The 20,913-nt window shown below is 43.0% G+C and overlaps 1 protein-coding gene across 1 annotated transcript in view; it reads left to right on the top strand.

The window, feature by feature from the left end:
- The first annotated feature begins 5,586 nt into the window (after positions 1 to 5,586).
- The window catches only part of MAP3K15 (mitogen-activated protein kinase kinase kinase 15), a 109,377-nt gene continuing 94,050 nt past the window's right edge, over positions 5,587 to 20,913 (top strand). The window contains exons 1-2 of the mRNA XM_032592029.1: positions 5,587 to 5,716; positions 8,338 to 8,361. Of these exons, the coding sequence (XP_032447920.1) occupies positions 5,594 to 5,716; positions 8,338 to 8,361 (147 nt within the window). The 5' untranslated portion in view covers positions 5,587 to 5,593. The remainder of the gene's footprint in view (positions 5,717 to 8,337; positions 8,362 to 20,913) is intronic.

The following is a 20,913-nucleotide window of genomic DNA, read 5'->3' as shown; positions in this document are numbered from 1 at the left end:
TTAGGTGGCATGTTTAAAAGCTGCCAGGGAACCCAGAGGGGGAGCTGTGACGTGTACCATCTCGGGTGTGGACGCTGGCACACTGTTTCAAGCACCGAGCGAATGGTAGGGTGCCGTTGTTGTCCTTGGTAGCTGGAGGAACAACGTCAGTATGTGAACGCTCACTGACTTAAATCATGCTGCCTTCTCTCTTACGGATAGTTCATTGCGAGTGGCCTAAGATGATGCCCGGTAGGGGCGTCTGGGTGGCTCAGTCGCTTAAGCGTCAGACTTCGGCTCAGGTCATGATCTCACGGTTTGTAGGTTCGAGCCCCGCGTTGGGCTCTGCGCTGGCGGCTCAGAGCCTGGAGCCTGCTTTGGATTCCGTGTCTTCCTCTCTCTCTGCTTGTCTTCTGCTCATGCTCTCTCTGTCTCTCTCTCTCGAAAATAAACATTAAAAAAATGTTTTTAAATGAAGCCCGGTGAGTCCATTTACCTCACACCTTGCTTATATTTGACATGTTTCTTTGAAGAAAACTGGTAGTCAGCACATCTCAATCACACTTATAAAGTTACACACATTTATCTTTTGGTCATTCTTTTTTTTATTTTTGTTTTAGTCTGATAGCACACACAAGCAGGGAAGGAGTAGAAAGAGAGGAAAGAGAGAATCCCAAGCAGGCTCTGCTGACAGCACAGAGCCTAATGCGGGGCTCAAACCATGAACTGTGAGATCATGACCTGAGCCAAAATCATGAGTCAGCCACTTAACTGACCGAGCCACACAGGCACCCCTGTTTTTGTTTTTGTTTTTTTTTTTTTTTTTTTTTTTTTGCTCATTAAAAAAATAAGATCTTGGAAAGCAAAAGATAGGGGGCCAAATATAGGTTGCTCCTGCACCCTGCCTCGCCCGTTGAAATGGGATACCCATCCCATGCCTCTGTGTTATTTGGTAAGGATTTGTTGACGTCCTGACACTGAATTGGTAGGTTGTGTCCTCCTTATGAGACTGGAAAATTGGGTTTAAAATAGAAGTAGAATGTGCCTCCTGTCCAGTAAACATGGGCGCTATTGTTTTTAGGCAGCTTCAGATAACTAATGTTGCCCTAGGTCCAGTCAGATGTTTTTAAATGTCTTTGGCAGTAACGTTATTCTAAAATCCAGTTCATTTAGATACAACCAATCTTCCTTATCTTCATTATTTCAGATTGCCTGGAATATATGTAAAAACTGGCATGAGCCAGTCCAGTCACAGAATTACCATACGGTAAATCATTTACCATTGTATCATTTTGTTGACAAGTGGTTGGCTTTGGAAGTTGGACACTTTTAAACCACACTAGGAAATTAGAGTTTTACTTACTGCTTATAAAACATTTCACAAAAATAATGTTCAAGACAGTGTTCAAAAGTTTTTAATGAACTAAAATCCTGTGCATCATTCATCTTTTCATATTAGCACGTCGTGAGATCCTTGCACTTGATTCTGAAATTGTATGAAGGGCACTTTGATTTCAAATTCAGACACTCTCCTGGTAAGAGTAGATTTTAAGGAGAGCCCTGGCTGTTTTGCAAGTTCCTGTTATGCTGTCTCTTAAGGTTTATTAAACCAAGATGGGAAGGGGGCGTGTGTGTCCCCATCAAGGAGAATGGTTTATCCTCTGCAGACTTTTCCCCTGAACCTGACCTTTGTCGTTAGAAACTGAAAGGTAATGGTTGCTCGGAGAGCAGGCTGCATTTGCAAAGGAAAATCTGAATTTTACCTCTTTTTATCTGTGGTCTGTTTGCCTAAGACTTAGCTTGATCAATCAGCTGTTTTACCCCTGGTGGCTGTGTTTCAGAGTCAGGAAAGTCGTAGACCTCACGTGGACACCTGGGAGCCCTGTTTCAGTCGGGCCCTCGCTGTGTGACCTTGGGGCAATCTTGGTGCTTCATTTACCCATCTGTGAAGTAAAGCCAGTACCTACCCTGCCAGTCTGCCAGGGCGGTTCTGAAATTCAAACCAAGATGTTTGTGGGACTGTTTTGTAAATGTCAAAGCAGGTGACCATTGTGGTGATTGAAGCTTTTAGGTAACTTATGATCTCTTTAGGGGAAGAAAAAAAAAACCTTGATGCCTCATTTATAATAAAAACTCCATTGTGGTGTTTAAATTTTTTTTTTTTTTTCAACGTTTATTTATTTTTGGGACAGAGAGAGACAGAGCATGAACGGGGGAGGGCCAGAGAGAGAGGGAGACACAGAATCGGAAGCAGGCTCCAGGCTCTGAGCCACCAGCCCAGAGCCCGACGCGGGGCTCGAACTCACGGACCGAGAGATCGTGACCTGGCTGAAGTCGGACGCTTAACCGACTGCGCCACCCAGGCGCCCCTCCATTGTGGTGTTTAAATTTACTATTTATAAATCTGCAAAATTAGTATCTTCGGAGTTGTAAAAATAAGCTGGTTGAATATTGTTGTGGTGTAAATCCTGAACATAAACTCAGTGTAGTGGCCTGAGTGACAAATGTCAGGCAAAAATGTCAGCTTTGGGTGTGAGACAGTTTTTCTGTTGAACATGGATTACGTGGAGTCTGGATAGCGGTATCAATCTGCTCTGTGTTAATTAGGCGCCGGCAAGTCTCTGTCCCAACCCTGGGTGGAGCCTCGGAGGGGCTCTCTAGTGGCCGTGGTAAGGCCGGTGGGGCTAGTGTACGGGACCCAACACAGAATGTTGAGAAGGCGGAGGAAGGAAGGAACTCGCGTCATTGGATTAAAACGTCCTCTCCTCAGTGACAAGCTAGTCCATCAAGTTGCAGGTTTCCCCCGAGAATGGTCGACATAACTGGGGGGCTGCTGTCCATCTGTCTTCCGCCCTTTCCCGTCACTCTGCTTTGTCTTCGGATGCTTCCTTTCCTCTGTTAGCTAATTACAGCCATCTCCATGGCTTTGGAATTAGCATCTTCGTTGCCACCTCTTAATAGCATAATTAGGCAACACATTCTTTTTCGTATGAGCAGGTGATCGAGTCTAAGGAACAATCCTGTACGCAGAATGTCTGATTCATTCAGGTGCAGTGTGATTTTTTGACTCCAAGCAAATGTCTCTGGGAGCAGGTACCCTTCTGAGATAAAATAATCAGGCTGGGTCGTGTGTCTTCAGCGTATATGTTTGTCCTTTCTTGAACAACAACCTCCAAAGGGTGAATTTGGATAGGATAGGCTCCCATGTAAAACCCCTCGTGATTATTTTTTAAAAACTTTGAGGTGAGGCATTGATGCCACAGTGATTTTTTTCCTCTGCATTCTCCTCTTTTAGCAACACATAGTGAAATATTTGGGAATGAAATGCTAGGGTGATGTCTGGGATTTACTTCAGAATAATGTGGAAGGGGGTGGTGTGGGTGGCGGGAGAGATGCGACAGGGCTGGCTGTGAGCTGGTAATTGTTGAGGGAGGTGAAGCGGGTGTGGGGGTTTCGTTATACTATTCTGTCTGCTTTTATATATATTTGTAATTTTCCATGATAAAAAGCGTTATGGAACCAGGCTGGAACGCTGGCGGAAAAACCAGGGGGCACTCGAAGATCTTGGTGGGTCGGAGATTGGTTTAACGCCGGTGGGCTCAGAGGAGACTGTTTCTCCAAAGATCTGAGTGCCGAGTGCAAGTGGGGAGGGTAATTTATAGTCATCAGCTTCCATTTCTTTGGGGGGTTTCGGGCGCGCAGCAAACAAAGGAAGAAGAGCCCGGAGGAGGGGTCTCGAAGCCAGAGACCAGAGTCTGCTTTAGCCCCGTCGGCCATCTTTGGCGTCCTTCATGCACTTCTCCAACAAGAGTAAAAACCACAACGCCACCCTGCCTTAGGTTTCTCATTGCCCTAAGGTAGAGTGCAGCCCTCCTCACGTGGCCTTCAGCCCCCTTAATCACTTGGCACCTTTTAACCCTTCCAGGTTCATCTTCTTAGGAAATTATTTGCAGTAGCCTGAACACTTAATGGCCCATCTTACCTGGCCCTTTGCACTGGTTTTCTTCTCTTGCTGCAACACTCTTTCCATCACCTCATCCTCATCCTTCCATCCAATTTGCCTTACCCTTCTGGACCCTTGGATCCCAGACGACCTCGCTTCTTGCAGGCCTTCCCTGATTGCCCTCTGCCCCAGTGTGGGTTGAGTACCCTCCTGGGGGGGGGGGGCCTCTGTCACGGTGACCCTCACTTTAGCCATCCTCTGGGTGATTGTCACCACCACTTCCTTCCTGTCACTGTTGTTGTATTACACATTTTTTTGAGGAAAGGGATTAGGCCTTGTTCACACTCCTGTCCCTTGTACTCAGCACAGTGCCTGGCTTGTGGACACTTGCCCTCCAGTGTCCCACTGCCTCCTGCTCAGAGGCACAACGGTGTCCGGTGCCCATGTGGCTTCCGCCTACCTTCTCATTGTTGCTCCCATTCACGTCACCTCTGTTCTGCATCCTTGGGATTTTTGCTGATCTCTGTGAGTCACAGCAGGACGTTCTTTGCAAAATCTGTGCATTTGGATAAGGAAGGTCCAATCAAACTTGGAGCTTTTATACTTTCCAAAATGACAAGTTTTGAGATGGCATCCAGTACTAGTGGGCACATTGAAACACATTCCTTATTGATGTGATAGGTTGCTTCACTGTTCAGAACAGGTCTCTGTAGGACACAACTCCAGGGGTGTTTCAGCTACATTGTCAAGTTGATGGTGGACATGTGAACGAAGAGGAATGTTCATTACAGCGGTTTGAAATAGGAAAAAGAAAAAAAAGTGCATTTTGGATGGATAAAGAAATTTCCATCTAGTCCTCATATAGTGGGATGCTCTGCTGAAGTGAAAATGCATCCGCCAGAGCTGGGCATGCGGATTGGTGGCATCACCAACCAATGGCAAGTCCAAGAATATATATGGTGTGCTACTATGTATATAAGGTTCACAAACCAGCAAAACTAAACAGTATACTGTTTAGGAGTTCATATGTCATAATATGCATACACATGCATATATAATATGTATATATACATGCATACATAATCCCATATAAGCTTGCGCATGCACATATATAGTATACATGTGCATATGCTCATAAGTGCACATATATATTTTTTCATATACACATATACATGCAGGGAACCGAGAAATCCAGAGATCAGGGCAGAGGTGTATCTCTGTGCAGGAGGGAGAGAAGTGACTGGGAAGAGACACTTGAGAGACACAGTATAGATAATGCTCTGTCTTGGGTTGGCACGGCAGGAGTATGGTTTTACATTTCATTATACTGTACTTTATAATTTGTATATAAGCTAAATATATTCTGTGGAGATGGCCTGTTTCCTAATAACACTAAAACTAAATCCATCAGTAATCTTTATGTGAGGCTACATTCCCAAGTCCTTTGATGAAGGAATAGGCTTATCTTGTTGCTTTTCTCCCACTGTTCATGGGGTAATGTTAATCCAATCATTCCTCACTTTCTGCTTTGCCTAAAAGACTGTTGCTACAAGTGCAAATTGTGGTAGTTCCCCATTGGTGACCAACAGGAAGTGGATGAAGGACACAGATCACCTCTCTCTCCCACATTGTGTCCTTTCCATGTTCATCACAGATGTCGCCGTGGTGGACATGAGTGATGTCTCCAGACAGCCTTCGCTCTTTTACCATCTTGGGGTCCGAGAAAGCTTTGACATGGCCAATAATGTGATCCTTTACCACGACACCGATGCTGACACTGCTCTTTCATTGAAGGTAAAGGATGTTGTTCATCTTCTTGTGAATACTTTGTTTTGGGAAAACGGTATTATATGGTCAAATGAAAAGTACGTGTAGTACAGGAGGTTGGAGAAAAACAATAAAGATTTGCTCGTGCAATTCCTTCCTTTCTACTACAGGTTTTCGCTCACACAGACAACTTCCTGATCACTGTGTGAGCGTGTGTACTACAGAGAGGCATTTGTAGGCATCTTGATCGTTTCCAGACTCATTAGGGAAGTGGAGGCAAAAACAGTTTCCACGGAAGCCAACACACAGCTCTGAGTCCTTTAATGGGCAATGTGATGCAAACCTTCACATTAAAAAAAATAGTTTCTCAACTTCAATAATAAGACTGCGCATAACCATTACCGTAGCGGGCAGAAAGTTCTAGCATAGATATAATCAGTATTTAATCTGTTACCCCCGCCCCCCACCATCCAAAGCAGAGGAACACTGAAAACTTGTCTGTTTGTGCCCAACTCAGTAATTAGATTTTAAAAAATGTATTCTTGGAACTATGAAACAAGTGCTTTTTGGATAATAGTACTTGTTAAAAATGATCATATTTGGAACAGAGGGCCAGATGGCAATGGAGTAGGAGGTCCCGTGTAAGTGTTGAATCACTGCCTTGTACACCAGAAACTAATAGGACACTGTATGTTACCTATACTGGAAGTGAAATAAAAACTTCAGAAATCCTCCTATTTGTGAAATGTGAAGGTCTAGGGTGAGCTACTGCAAAACTCAGCTAATGTTAATATTGTTGAATATCTTAATACTAGTTAGGAAAACCTGGTCTGTATTAAATCATTTCAGGAATAAAAGACTAGTTTGTTAACAGCAGTATTGCTCAACCTTCACTGCACTTTAGAATTACTTGGACAACTTGTAAATATCCCAGTCCCCAGGTCACACCCCAGACCAATTACATCACAGTCTCGGGGGGGTTTGTTTTTAACCTCTCCGAAGTACAGTCACGGGTGAGAACTAGCGGCTTAAAGTTAGCTTTCGTGGACGCCATTTTTTTTTTTAATTTTTTTTTTTCAACGTTTATTTATTTTTGGGACAGAGAGAGACAGAGCATGAACGGGGGAGGGGCAGAGAGAGAGGGAGACACAGAATCGGAAACAGGCTCCAGGCTCTGAGCCATCAGCCCAGAGCCCGACGCGGGGCTCGAACTCACAGACCGCGAGATCGTGACCTGGCTGAAGTCGGACGCTTAACCGACTGCGCCACCCAGGCGCCCCTCGTGGACGCCATTTTTAAATGTCCAGCTCCCTTAGTGTTAAAAATCACTAGCATATAAATAGCACAATTTTGTGATGGCAAGGATGAACATTTTTGTGTTTCTTGGGATTTAATATTAACCAGATTTTTCTAGGTTCTGTAATAATTGGGATTATTTCCTGGTAGAAATACAGCCTGCTTCAGGTGTGAAACCTATATGTGTTCAGTATCACATACACTTTATGTAGATGTGTACTCTGTAACTGGAGCACAGTACTGTGTGTTAAGACATCATTCATAGGACATTAAAAGAAGAAACTGGTTATTATTGTACTTTACATTGTAAAATAGTTTCTCAAAAGACTATAAGCCAATGTAAAATATTACTTTAGATATTTAGATACTGATTTTCTTTTACCGGTTTTCACTAAGGAAGTTGTGCTTGGAAATACTTAGAAATAGAAAATATGAAAGGATAGATTATTACGCTACATTTTGATGAGGAACATGAAATCAAAGTATTTTTTCCGATGCAATTCATTATTTTTCTCAACGATGCCTTAGTGGACTCCTCTGGAAAGTCTCATAACCTAGGTAAGTGTTAATTTTTAATAATATGGAAAAATACTTCCTAAAATGGCTATGGGTAGTCCATTATATCTGACACTGGAAGAGGCGGCCTGCACTTGTCAACAGAAAACTGAAATCTCAGAATATAGAAAACCCATTTTATGGGGCAGCTGTTTTATTATGTTTTCTTTTTGCAGCACATGTTGGCCGACAGCGCATAAATGATACGGTCAAGGGCTGCACAACCATTATGCTAAGTTAACTGACTAAAATTGCTATCGCTGAATCTGAAGGTTCCTAGACAATTACAGTGATGTGTCAGAAACCCTACCAGCAACACCCCTTCTGTAGAAAGGCTGACGGAGGGGCGGGGGTGGTGGCAGCACTGATTGAGGCAAGAAGCGACTGTAGACCTGAGGACCCCACGGCACTTCCTGGGCATTCCTTGCCGTCACCGCCGTGGTTCACTGGACAGGTCAGGTGCAGGGCGCTCAGAGCCCTAGACCTGAATCTCACAGTGTTTGGACAAAAGCATTGCTGCTGCTATGGGACATTTTCATAACTGTAAATGTTCCTCAATCATTCTAAAAGCTAGCCAATTATGATCTGTTTTCCTTAGAATATAAATTTTACAATTCTCTGAGGCTCACCCTATTTGAAGCTTTTTGCTCAGGGAAAGTGGGCGAGGTTTCAAATGATAGGTCTTGCTCTAGGGTGGGTGCTGGATGATGGGGGGCAAAGTGCTTGTAGTGCTTATGGAAATTAATGGTTTTTTTTTTTTTTTAAAAACTGTATTCATCTTATTTTTTTCTTTTCAGGATATGGTAACTCAGAAAAACATAGTAAGTATTATATTTTCAGATTTTTAACCTGGTAAATGTAGAAGATGCTTACTTGAAAATCTCACAGATAGCGGGGTGATTTTTTTTAAGTTTTATTTACTTTGAGATAGAGCGTGAGTGGGGGAGGGGCAGAGAGAGAGGGAGAGAGAGAATCCCAGGCAGGCTCCCCACCGTCAGCACAGAGCCCAATGTGGGGCTCGAACTCACAAACCACGAGATCAGACACTTAACTGGCTGAGCCACCCAGGTGCCCTGCAAAGTGATTTCTAATTATGCCTGTTGGTGTGTTTCTCAGGGGGATGGCTAGAACCCCCTGTCCTTCGAGCTGCCTGCTAGGTTAGGCCCCACTCCCATCTGGGGTGAAGGGCAGAAGGTAAGGTCAGGAAAACGGACTTATTACTCTTCATTGTGTACTAGGACTTTGAGGCTGGAACCATCTGGCTATCTCCTTCTGATCTGGGTTGGTCTCTTGGACACCAGCAAGATTCTTTTTCTTGGAGCCATTACCTCCCATATTTCCCACCAAAGTTTCCCTAACAACAGAGAAACATGAACTTATACTTGAGGTAATACGGGGCCTAGCCCAGAGTTCCTGCAGTGACATAGTGATAACACCACGTTGGTTTGAATCGTATAATGAAATCCCCACTTTAAAGACATTCAGATAAGTTCATGTTCTTGGAAATTGTGCCAAGGTTACCCTGTGCCTTGAATGAGCCTTGAAGCACTCATCTTCCTAGACCTGTAGCACTGTGGTCTGACCAGTCGTGACCAAGACAGAGGACGTGTCCCTCATTTCTTTCCTTTGCCCTCAGCCTGCTTACACTGGTCCTTCTAGAAAGGAAGGGCCTCCTGTCTCATTTTCTATACCAGTTGAAATTCCCGAAGGGAGAAGGATAAAGGGCCAAGGAGGTAGAGCTCCCCCAGGGGTGCCCTCTATAGGGGAACAGGAACTTTGCATGACATTCCCCCCTCCACAGAAGGCCCTACCTGCAGCTGTGGGGCTTAGACTTCTCCAGAACCCAGGCAGAGCTCCTTCTCTGTGGTGGAAGCCTTGAGTCTCCTCCTCCAAGCCAGATAATGAAGTTCTAGAAACCAAACAAGCGGTGCAGGTTATGCAGTTACCACTGGAGCTTGGATTTCATAAGCTGACCTATAAAATTAAGGCATCAGGGTGGGTTTGAGTTCTTGGGAAAAGAAATGGGAAGACCTGTCACTTCATTTTGTCCCATTTACATACTGCTGCTCTCCACTTATGGGGCTCTTCCTTGTACTTTCTAGATCTTGATTTCTTAAATTACCTCCGTCATGGAGATAGGGGGGATCCAGTAAAAGGAGCCTGAGCCTGAGCCTGAGGCTGCCAGGCACGGGTTGTAGCCCCAGCCTCGTCTCTAAGTCACTTTGGGCAGTCATCCCCGCCCCCATCCTCAGTGTCCTCATCAGGAGAATGAGAAGGTTGAACTCTTTCACTTGATTCATAGATAACTTAAAATTCTCAGAGTCTGTGGTTCCATATTTGTTGCACAAGTGAAAAGATGTAACTTGGATTTAATGCAAGGAATGTGTCAGCAACAGTTATTCCTCAAGACAGGAATCACATTAAGGCAAAGTGCAAAGAAGAAAACTTTTTCCATCCTGACTACTGGGTGTTTTGGAGCCCAGAAATATTCTTGTTCTCGAAGAGACTTAGTGTCACTCTGTTACCATTCCACTGAATACCCTCCTTTCTGGTGCATGCTCTCTCCTCTGAACACCCAGGAACCCCTTCACATTCTTGGTAATTCTGATTATACCATGGCACCATTCTCCTTGTGTGTGTGTGTGTGTGTGTATACACACACACATATATATATGTGTATGTATATACATATATATGTATATATACGCATGCGTCTGTTTGTTTGTAATGAACTTACTCTAGACGATTTGGCAACTAATCTCTCTGCTACATTGGCTATTACTTTAGAATTCAGTGCTCAGTACTGGTTGTCATGCTTCATGGGCTGTGAAAATTTAGAGCGTTCAGGAAAACAAAGGACCAGAGGTAGCTGGAAGAGTGGAAGATAACACCAAGAGGAAAGGTTGAAGGGAAACAAACCTTGAGAAGTATTGTTCACCGTCATTTTCAAATGTTTTCCATTTCTGGAAAGTAGGGAGACAGTTACTACTTCTACTCTGGGTGGCAGGGAAGTGTAGGGCAAACTCAAAAAAGGTTGCGGGGCGCCTGGGTGGCTCAGTCAGTTGAGCGTCTAATTCTTGATTTCGGCTCAGGTCATGATCTCACGGTTTGTGGGATTGATCCCCATGTCTGACTCCGCGCTGACAGCATGGAGCCTGCTTGGGATTCTCTATCTCTCTCTCGCTCTCTCTGCACCTACCCCACTCATGTGCATGCGCTCTCTCTCTCACACACAAAATAAATAAATAAACATTAAAAAAAAAAAGGTTGGGATCAGCAGAATGGTCATCTCATAGCTAATAGTGATTAAACATTGAAAAAGAATGTCACGGTAAATCAGATGACTTTTAAGGAGGGTTTACTCGCTTGTCCCCTCAATATGGATTGAGTTAATGCTGCTTAGAACCAGAGGTCTGGCTTGTCTGACTGCAGAGGTTTTGGGAAAGAATCTGATGAAATTTGGGGTCTGTAATAATTGGACAGCTTTAAAAAAAAAAAAAAGGTACAACATAGTCCTAGGCAGTAAATCAGGAAGTCCTGTGAGGCAGGTGTACAGATTAAATGCCACACTCCGTGCCACTGAACACTTGAAGTGATTTGTGAAGAGATGGAAACCTAGAGGCTTTGAGATCTCTGCCTTCACGGAATCATCCTATATTTCTAGGATTGTGCCTAATGGTGTATTGAACTCGACTTCATTTGGTAGAGGGCTGGTGTCTTAGGGCTCTCCAGACAAACAGAACCAATAGGAGACACAGGGAGAGGGAGTTCTTTACTATGAGCAATCACCTCGCATAGTTATGGGGGCTGAGCATTCCCGCCATCTGCCATCCGCAAGCTGGACACCCAGGAAAGCCATTGGTGTAATTAAGTCCCAAGTCATGAGGCCCTAGAATTAGGGGAGCCAGTGGTGTAAATTTTAACCCCAAGATCAGAGATGACTGTCCCATCTCAAGCAGCAAGGGAGCAAGAGGGGCAAATGCCTCTTTTTCTCAGCTTCTGTTCAAGCCCCAGTGGATTGGATGATGCCCACCCACTGTGGCAGAGTCCACTGACGCAGCTGCTAATCTCACCCGGAAACACCGTCATAACCACCCCCAGCCCTAATGTTTAATCTGGGTACCCCAGGCCAGTCGAGGTGACACAGAATTAACCATCACAGGTAGGCACACTTGCTTCCATTTCTAGGAACATTTGTTTTGCAGTGATGTGGAGGATAGGAAGCCAATTTCTGGGCTTCAGGCTGGGCCACGTCTGCAGCCATTCTGGGCTCGTCTTCTTTTTGGAAACACATTATCACCTTTTGTACTCAGTTCTTTTTTAGACCATGCTCATGTTCTCATGTTCCAGGTTTTGTTTTTAAATGTTTATTTATTTTTGAGAGCAAGAGACAGAGCCCCAGAGTATGAGCAAGGGAGGGGCAGAGAGAGAGAGGGAGGCACAGAATCCGAAGCAGGCTCCAGGCTCTGACCTGGCAGCACAGAGCCCGATACGGGGCTCGAACCTACCAGCATGACCTGAGCTGAAGTCGGACACTTAGCCAACTTAGCCACCCAGGTGCCCCTAAAATCATTTTCTTAATTTCCTCTTCAGGATGGATATTTTTTTAAAGTTTATTTAAGTAAGCTCTACACCCATCCTAGGGCTTGAACTCACGATCCTAAGATCAGCAGGGAGCATGCTTTCGATCCTCTGTCCTCCTGGCTCTCTGCCCCTGCCCTGCTCATGGGTGCGCATGCACGCTCTCTCAAAAACTAAGTAAATATTAAAATATATTAAAATACTTTTTACAAAAATCTTCAACGCTCAGCACATTTTATTTCAGTATTTGAGTTAAAAATACTGTTTTTTTTTTTTAAGTTTGTTTGAGAGAGTGGGCACAAGTGGGAGAGGGGCAGAGAGAGAGAGAGAGAGAGAGGGAAAGAGAGAGGGAAAGAGAAAGGGAGAATCCCAAGAAGGCTCTGTGCTATCAGCACAGAGCCCAACGCGGGGCTCAAACTCACAAACCCTGAGATCTTTACCTGAGCTGAAGTTGGACACTTAACCGATGGAGCCACCCAGGTGCCTCATAATTCTGGTTTTTTAAATGAACTTTGATTTTAATTTCAGTGTAGTTAACAGGCTTGTGTATATTAGTTTCAGGTGTACAATATAGTGATGCCGCAGTTCTGTTCATTGCCCAGTGCTCATAGTAAGTGTACTCTTACTCTCCTTCCCCTTTTTCGCCCATCCCTCTATGTAATTCAGCTTTTGATCCAAGTTCCAGAAAAATTACTTTTCTCTATTATTTTCATCCTTAAGCTGTTTCCTACTGCTTCACAGATACCAAAGAGAGCCATTTTCAGCATTTTACCACTTCAGAAAACCTGTTGATGTGATGAAAGATCAAGGTTGAGCCTTTATGGGAACAAGAGTGGAAATGCTAGCCAACCCCGAGAGACTACTTTATCTATTAAACCTTGGAACTTCCTGGTAGTTTTTTACTCATGTACATAGTCCACAGGTATTCTTGAACTGTTTTAATTTTCCTTTGCAAAAAATAATCATACCTTCAAAGCCATGGTATATTTTGCAGGTTGATTTCCCCCTGCAAGTGGACTCTGAGACTGAATTGAGCGTGCAGGAGATTTATTCAGGCGTGCCCTTGGGGTCAAGGCTGAGGAAGCGGAGGGAAGGAAGCAGGACCAGGCAGAGAGAGATGAAGCTGGGAGGCAGGCTCAGCGATAGCCTTGGCTGATCCCGTGGGGGGCTCTAGAGCTGGAATGGCCTTTCTGAGTCGGGGTGAGATGGCCAGGCCTTTACATGCCTGCATCCAGCCCTCCCTGGAAGGTGTGTGACCTTGGGTGAGGTACTGTCTGCGCCGAGGCAGTTTGGGATGGCAGGAGCTAACAGCAGGGGCCACACATCCTACCTTGATGGTCGGGGGTGGTGTCTGTGTGCCTGAGTGTCCACCACATTGTAATCATTTTATTGGAGAAATTTGCAAATCCTGTATGCCCCACGACGAAGGATTGTATCTCTAAGGGTGAGAGGCACAGAAATCATTTTCTTCCATTGAATTGTGGGTAATTACCTGGAAGCTATACATTATCATAGCCTCGCCAGAAGGAAACACGACGCCATAAACCTGCCCTGTCCCCTAGGAAAATTACCAGGAGAGGATGAGATATTCCACTCGGTACTTATAGAAGGAATTGTTAAAAGTGCACTAGACCGTATTTTCATTTGTCATGTCCTAAAGGCAGAGTTCACAGTTGGTTTTTAAAAATGAAAGTTAAATTTCTAAGCTAGGATCATGTTATTAAAAAGCACCTTATTAAAAGACTAATCTGGTTCTTGACCTCGGGACTAGGTGGGGTTTTTTTTTTTTTCTGCAAAGCCAATGAAATTTAAGAGAAACTCGTTCCCATTGAAATAGTTATCTCTATAATCCCAGTAAATTGGAAATTCTTTGAGAAACAGACATTGGCAATATTGGGTACATTTTCTACAATATTGGAAGTCTTTTTCTTGGCTTACAAGCAAATTTAGTACTCAAGTTCAGCATAACAGAATTCTCTTGGTCTTTCCCTCTTGCATTCCTCACTTTTCAGTTTGCCATGACTTGGGATCCAAAATTATCAAAGATGATATAGATTGCTTAGGCACACTTTGGTAAAAGGACAATCAAATTTCCTTTCTCCTTTAGATATCCTCTGGGTTTTCTGAGTTCAGATCAGAATTTTTACCACTTTTATTAGTGAAGAACCAATTTCCAACAAGAAGGCTATGTCTCCTAGTAAATGGAGAGGCAGAATTTTATTTTGCACATAGAATATGATTTATGTGAAAACCTGTGTCCTTTGAATATTTGTCTCTTGTATAGCTATTTTTTAGTATTTCTACCTCATCCTTTTTTTTTTTTTTTAGTTATTTTGAGAGAGAGAATGAAAGTGGGGGAAGGGGCAGAGAGAGAGAGAGAGAGAGAGAGAGAGAGAGAGAATCCCAAGCAGGCTCCACACTTTCAATGTGGAGGCCGAAGAGGGGCTCAAACTAATGAACTGCAAGATTATGACCTGAGCTGGTCGGACGCTTAACCAACAGAGACATCCAGGCGCCCCTGGTATTTCTACCTCATCTTAAATTCTCTTTTCTCTAGTCTTGATGCCTTTTGTTTTTTCCCTATGTGCTTGTGGTCTTGTGATCTCTTTCAAATTGGAGTATTCTGGAAGTGCAAACCACAAAGCTTTTGTCTGTTCCTCTCGAATGTCACAGGAGTGATGTCCCATTTCACAGGGCCAGTGTTAGAACCAAAACAGCAATACGTAATTCTGCCTACCAACTGAATAAGTCTTTGGTGTCTGAAGATACCCATTTATTTGTTTTAAATTGTGATACAATTCATATACCATACAGTTCATTTACCCATCTGTTTGTGATGGGCATTTTGTGTAACATGGCTTGCTTTATTAAGGGTATTTCAAAATTAAGCCACAATGGCAGTTACTGACAAGAATCCTGAGGAGGAAGGGGAAGGACCTGAGGTCGTCTGGCTCTGTGGTCCTCTGTGGGCCAGTTGGTTAACCTTTCTGGGTCTCGGTTTCCTCCTGTATAAAATGAGATGATCAATCAGGTGGTTACTGAAATTCCTGCCAGATCTGAAATAATTCTAGGATTTTATGATAGCCACTATTTGTTTGAACAAAGCAGATGAGCAATTGCAGTAGTTCACTTGACACTGCATGGCCTGTTTCCAGCAGTGAGATCTTCAGTTACCTTTTAAGTGTCACAACAGCCTGATGATTCAGTTGAAATTGTTATTGGGCTTCTGTGTATTATTGGTTCTTATCCTGACCAAATAGAGAAAAGTAACAATACGGAATGCTGTTTGCATCGATCTTCAACAACAACAACAACAACAACAACAAAAACACCTGCATTCCCCTGATGTGCATGTGTGGGATTTTGAAAATTCTCCTGTAACTGACTAGACAAAGAATTGTATCTATTAGGCTTAACACCTTGTAATCATTTTTTTAAATTTTTTTTTATAACGTTTATTTATTTTTGAGACAGGGAGAGACAGAGTATGAACTGGGGAGGGTCAGAGAGAGGGAGACACAGAATCTGAAACAGGCTCCAGGCTCTGAGCTGTCAGCACAGAGCCCGATGTGCGGCTTGAACTCACGGACCGCGAGATCGTGACCTGAGCCGAAGTCGGCCGCTTAACCGACTGAGCCACCCGGGTGCCCCTCATTTTTTTTTTTTTTTTTGAGCAGCCCCTGACTTGGATTCTCTTTCTTAATAAATGGACTTTTTAATGCATGCTCATGTTAAATAACTTTTGAAAAATTACTGTCCCGTATTTGTTCATCTGCTCTGTAAATCTTCTTGGGAACACTTTTCATGCTTTTCTAGTTTTCGTTTTCACGAAGGATTTGCAACCCTTTTGTGTTACAAGATTCAGGCTCCAAAGTAACTACGTTCTGCCAGTATTCAAGATAGGCCTTCTTCCCTGAGTGCTCAGAAATCATTTTAATCTTGGATAGTGTCAAACCACCTTCCATCTGCCTTAGATTTCCCCCCCTCTCCTGACCGGGTCATTTATTGACTGATTAAACGTTTGTATGGTGATAAAAAAATGTTCTTTAGGACATTGAGCTTGGAAGTCTCATTAGGAAGTCTGTTGGGACGAGATTTTACACATTTATTTGCTCCAAAGAATTAATTGATAAAACTTGTGCTGTTAATGACCAATTTTGCCACCTGCTGCTAGCCAAAAATAGAAATAAGTGCTGGTGTAGTGAGGCCCCTTCCCTTGGGTTTCTGTCCTGGTGGCCTTGAACCCTTGGCCTTCTTGCATAGAGTAGCTACACAGGAGCCAGCTGAGGGGAAAGTCCTGAGTGTCCTTGGTTGGTGGCCATTATTGAAACCCTTAGACCGTGAGGTGAAGAACACAGCATGCTCTGCTCTCCTGAGCTGTCCTAGAGAATCCAGACCGCTGTTTGTGGGTGGGAATCGCGCTGTTACCCATAAGTGTCTTCGTATGTGAAGCCCACTGGAGAAACACTTGTGTTTTAGGGCTGCAGGTAGGATGTTCTATGTGAAACATCTGCTGGGGAGTCCAGAGCAGATACTCTTAGGTTTTGGAGGGCCTTGGGACCCCGTTGTCAATCTGGAGGAACCTATGGACGCCTTCTCAGAACATACCTTAAAATGCTTAAGTAAATACAAAGGATTATAAAGGAGGCAAATTATACTGAAACCTAGCTACTAAAATATTTTTTAAAGTTGCATATTATAATCTATGTGCTTCTTTATTAATGTCTCAAATAATAAGATCAAACAGCAGGTCTCAAAAGTATCATAAGTTTGGACTGGTAATGGGTATAAAGGTTATTTTGAGATCTCTGCAGGAAGTGTAACGTGATAGGAAAAATTCTGTGATTTCTATTAGTGACAAAGTCCCGGGTCCTGCGAAAACTAAGATGTGTTACCTCTGTTCCTAACTGAAGGCAGCTTTACAATTCATTTAAAGGTAAATGGTGACAAAGATGTAATTTTCTTCTCATCCAAGTTCATAGACTCCCAAGGATTAATAGACTCCAGGTTCACAACTCCTGGGCTGTTCTAGAACTGTTGAACACAGCTGATATTTACTGTATGCCCACTATGTGCCATGACCATATTTAGGCCCCTGTCACCTAATAAGTTGACAGTACGATTGTCCCCATTTTAAAGATGAGAACACTCAGATTCGGACAGAGAAGTACATTGTCCAGGGTCATTCATCTAGTATGGAATGGAGCTGGGATTCAATCCTTGGCCATCCCAGTTCTCCACCATCTTGCTATGCTTGAGCAGAGATGCTATGATACTTCCTATTTCAGTATTAATAAGGTATTTCTTTCTCACCTGACTTAGCAAATGTTGGGGGGAATCCATCCCACTGCCCAGCTCTGCTGAGATGATGAAAAGGAAATGCCTCTGCTCCGTCCTCTTTGACAGCAGCACATACCAAGAACCTTAAACTTCCTCTAGTCATTTCATTCTTGGGAAAAGACAACAGGGTGAAGATGCAAAAGTGTTCATCTCTGTGTACAGTAAGAAAATTTTCAGAACGAAGTTAAACAGAATGGTTAAGTACACGGTAAATATTTACCATGTGGAGTATTAGGGAGGCACTAAAAACGACATTCGAGTACGGAAGTGTTGAATCACTATATTGTACACCTGAAACTAATATAACACTGTATGTTAACTACCTGGAATTAAAATTAAAACTTAAAAAATAAAATTGGTGACTGGTAAAGGAAAAAAGTATGGCATTTGAGACTATATAATCAAACTTTTATAATGAGAGCTTTTTTAAAAGCACCTGTTCTTTAACCTAGTGATGGTACAGGACGGTCTGTTCATGGTGATGAATCTGTACATGGCAGTAGTTCTAGAAATCTCACTGCTAAGGTAGGGACTAGAAACTTTCAGAGGACAGATTCCTCCACTCCCAAATGTCACGGTGTCTGAGGCCAGTGGCTTTTACTCTGCTCTCTGACCCCACTTACTATATGAGAATCTTCCTTTGGGAGGTATTTGAAGAGTTTTTGGAAGGGTTTACATGTTAATGTGCCTAGCATACTGGTTCTAATGCCCCTTTATTGTAGGAAACTAAGCTGCCTTTGTTGAATGTGTTTTACTAAGCTGGATTCTTGAGATGTTTCCATTTATAAATGTAACAATTACAAATATACAAGCTTGGTTTGCTATTGGACATGTGTTATGCTAATCAGTGTTTTTCTTTTTAATTTCTGCTCTCCCCACCAACAAAAGTCTGAATGTGTTCCATCATTTGAAGATGTTTGAGCCTATTCTTCTTCCTTAGAACAAAAGTACTGCACTCAAAAGCCCGTGCTTTCACTTGGAAGTTTATGAATCGCTTTTGTAAAGGTAGCCATTAGTCCCAATTGCTTTCTGTAAAATTTCTTCAACTTTTATGTACTTCACGAGAGATTTTCTCAAAGGGAGTATTTTTACTTTGCCAAGGCTCCAGATTCCCGTTGTCTGCGCAGTCCTGTTCAGTCAGCTCGCTCAGTTGTCAGACGTCACGGATCCCCTCTCTTTCTCCTCATTTTTCTCTGTGGCTGAACATTTGCCCAAAGGATCAGATCCCCGCCTGGCTGTGGGCAGGTCTTGATGAGCCTGCGCCTCTCTTGCTCTGCCCACTTGAGCCATAACCTGGAACAGCACGTAGCGTTTATTTGCCGAGGTCCTATTTTTTTCACACCTCATTATTGAGGACTTGAGTAGGATGGGGACAGAGTTTACTTTTGTGCTATTTGGGAGCAATGGGCTTGCTGAAGAAAGACTATGAATAAGATTTCAGCGAAGTGTTTGTTTTAGAAATGGCGTTAAGACCTGTCGTACTTGTATCCAAATAAGTGGGATTCTGGCACCTTCAGTTACAGGTCTGTTATGGATACTCCGGGTTATGTAGTTGTAAAGTTGGTAAATATTTTTGTGATAATTATTATTCTGTGTAATGTTTTTTAAATAAGCTGAGAGAAGGGAAAAAGAAATGTATATATTTATAGAGTTACATTAACCTTTTTGTTGACCATTTCTGGTAACTTTTTGTTGGTTTCTGTGGATTCCAGTTAACAGATGGTGCAATTTTCCTCATGCCTGTGTACCTTGTGTTATTTCCACCTGCATCTTTTACACTGTTACTGTCAAATAAATCCCGTTTCTGTATGTTACATACAGATTAGATGATTATATATGTCATTTTATGCAGTTGTCTTTTTATTGTTAGAGTGAGTGGGAGACAGGGGCAGAGGGGGAGAGTGCGAATCCCAAGCAGGCTCTGTGCTCAACATGGAGCCCGATGCCGGGCTGTATCGCATGACCGTGAGATCATGATCTGAGCTGAAACCAAGAGTTGGACACTCAACTGACTGAGCCTCCCAGGTGTGCCAATGTGATTGTCTCTTAAATTAGTTAAGAAAGAAGAAATTGTCAATCATATCATCTTTTTTTAAAATAAATTCCAAACACCTCACATTGGCATGGCAAAGAAAGTCTTCTTTTAAAGTTTATTTATTTCTTTTGATGGGGGACCAGAGAGAGACAGAGAATCCCAAGTAGGCTCCTCAATGTCAGCGCAGAGCTGGACACGGGGCTCAATCCCACGAACTGTGAGATCATGACCTGAGCTGAAACCAAGAGTCAGGCGCTTAACCAACTGAGCCTCCCAGGTGCCCCCAGTCATAGCATCTGTTATCATTAACTGTTTACCTTCCCTGGCATGCTCTGTTTTTACCAAGTAAATTAGAATTAGTGTCTGGTGTCACTCACTTTCAGTCTGAAGAACTTCCTTTAATAGTTTCTGTAAGGTGGTTCTTCTAGGAACAGATTATCTCAGTTGTTGTTGATCTGAAAATATCTTCATTTTCCCTTGATTCTGAAAATCTAGTTTTGCTAGATAGAAGGTTCTGGCTGACTTACTTTTTCTTTCACCCCTTTGAATATGTCCTCCTCCTGCCTTATGGCTTCCTTATTTCCAATGGAAAGTCAGATGTTGATTTCAGCGGAGTTTCGTGTGCGTGACAAGATCCTCTTACCTTTCAAGATTTTCTTTTTGTCTTTGAAAATGTTAGCCGTGATATATCTGGGTATGGATCTCTGAGTATCCACCGTGAAGTTCATTCAATTTCTTGGATATGAAATCGAACGATTCATTTAATCACATCTATGAAGTTTTCAGAAATTATTTCTTTGGATATTTTTCTGCTCCTTTCTCTGCTCTCCTTCCAGGACTCTTGCAATGTGCCATGTATGTTGGTTCACTGGGTGATGTCCCACATTTTTGTGAGGCTCTGTTGATTTCTCTTCATTCTTTTTTCTCTCTGTTCCTCAGATGGCATCATCTGTTGATCTGTCTGCAAGTTTGCTAATTCTTTCTTGCCCTCAGATTTCCTGTTGGGCCCCTTCAGTGAATTTTTAATTTTGGTCCTTGTACTTTTGAACTCCAGAAATTCCATTTGCTGGTTTGTTTTTTGTTTTTGTTTGTTTGTAATTTCTGTCTCTTCACTGACATCTTCTATTAGATGAGACATTGTCATCATACCTTTCTTTCATTCTTTTCAGCTTGGTTTCTTTAGTTCTTAGAATACCTTTATAATATCTGCTTTCAAGTCTTTGTCTCCTAAATCCAGTATCTGGGCCTTTGCAAAGGCAGCTACTATTGCCGGCTGTGTTTCCTGTGTATGGATCACACTGTCCTGTTTGTTGGCATGTTTTGTTTCTTTTTTGTTGAAAACTGGATATTTCAGGGGCGCCTGGGTGGCGCAGTCGGTTAAGCGTCCGACTTCAGCCAGGTCACGATCTCGCGGTCT

The sequence above is a fragment of the Lynx canadensis genome, chromosome X (genome assembly GCF_007474595.2).
Source record: "Lynx canadensis isolate LIC74 chromosome X, mLynCan4.pri.v2, whole genome shotgun sequence".
In the NCBI taxonomy this organism is placed as follows: Eukaryota; Metazoa; Chordata; class Mammalia; order Carnivora; family Felidae; genus Lynx; species Lynx canadensis.
The sequence above is the reverse complement of the archived record's forward strand: the minus strand, read 5'-3'. Positions and strand labels throughout refer to the sequence as shown.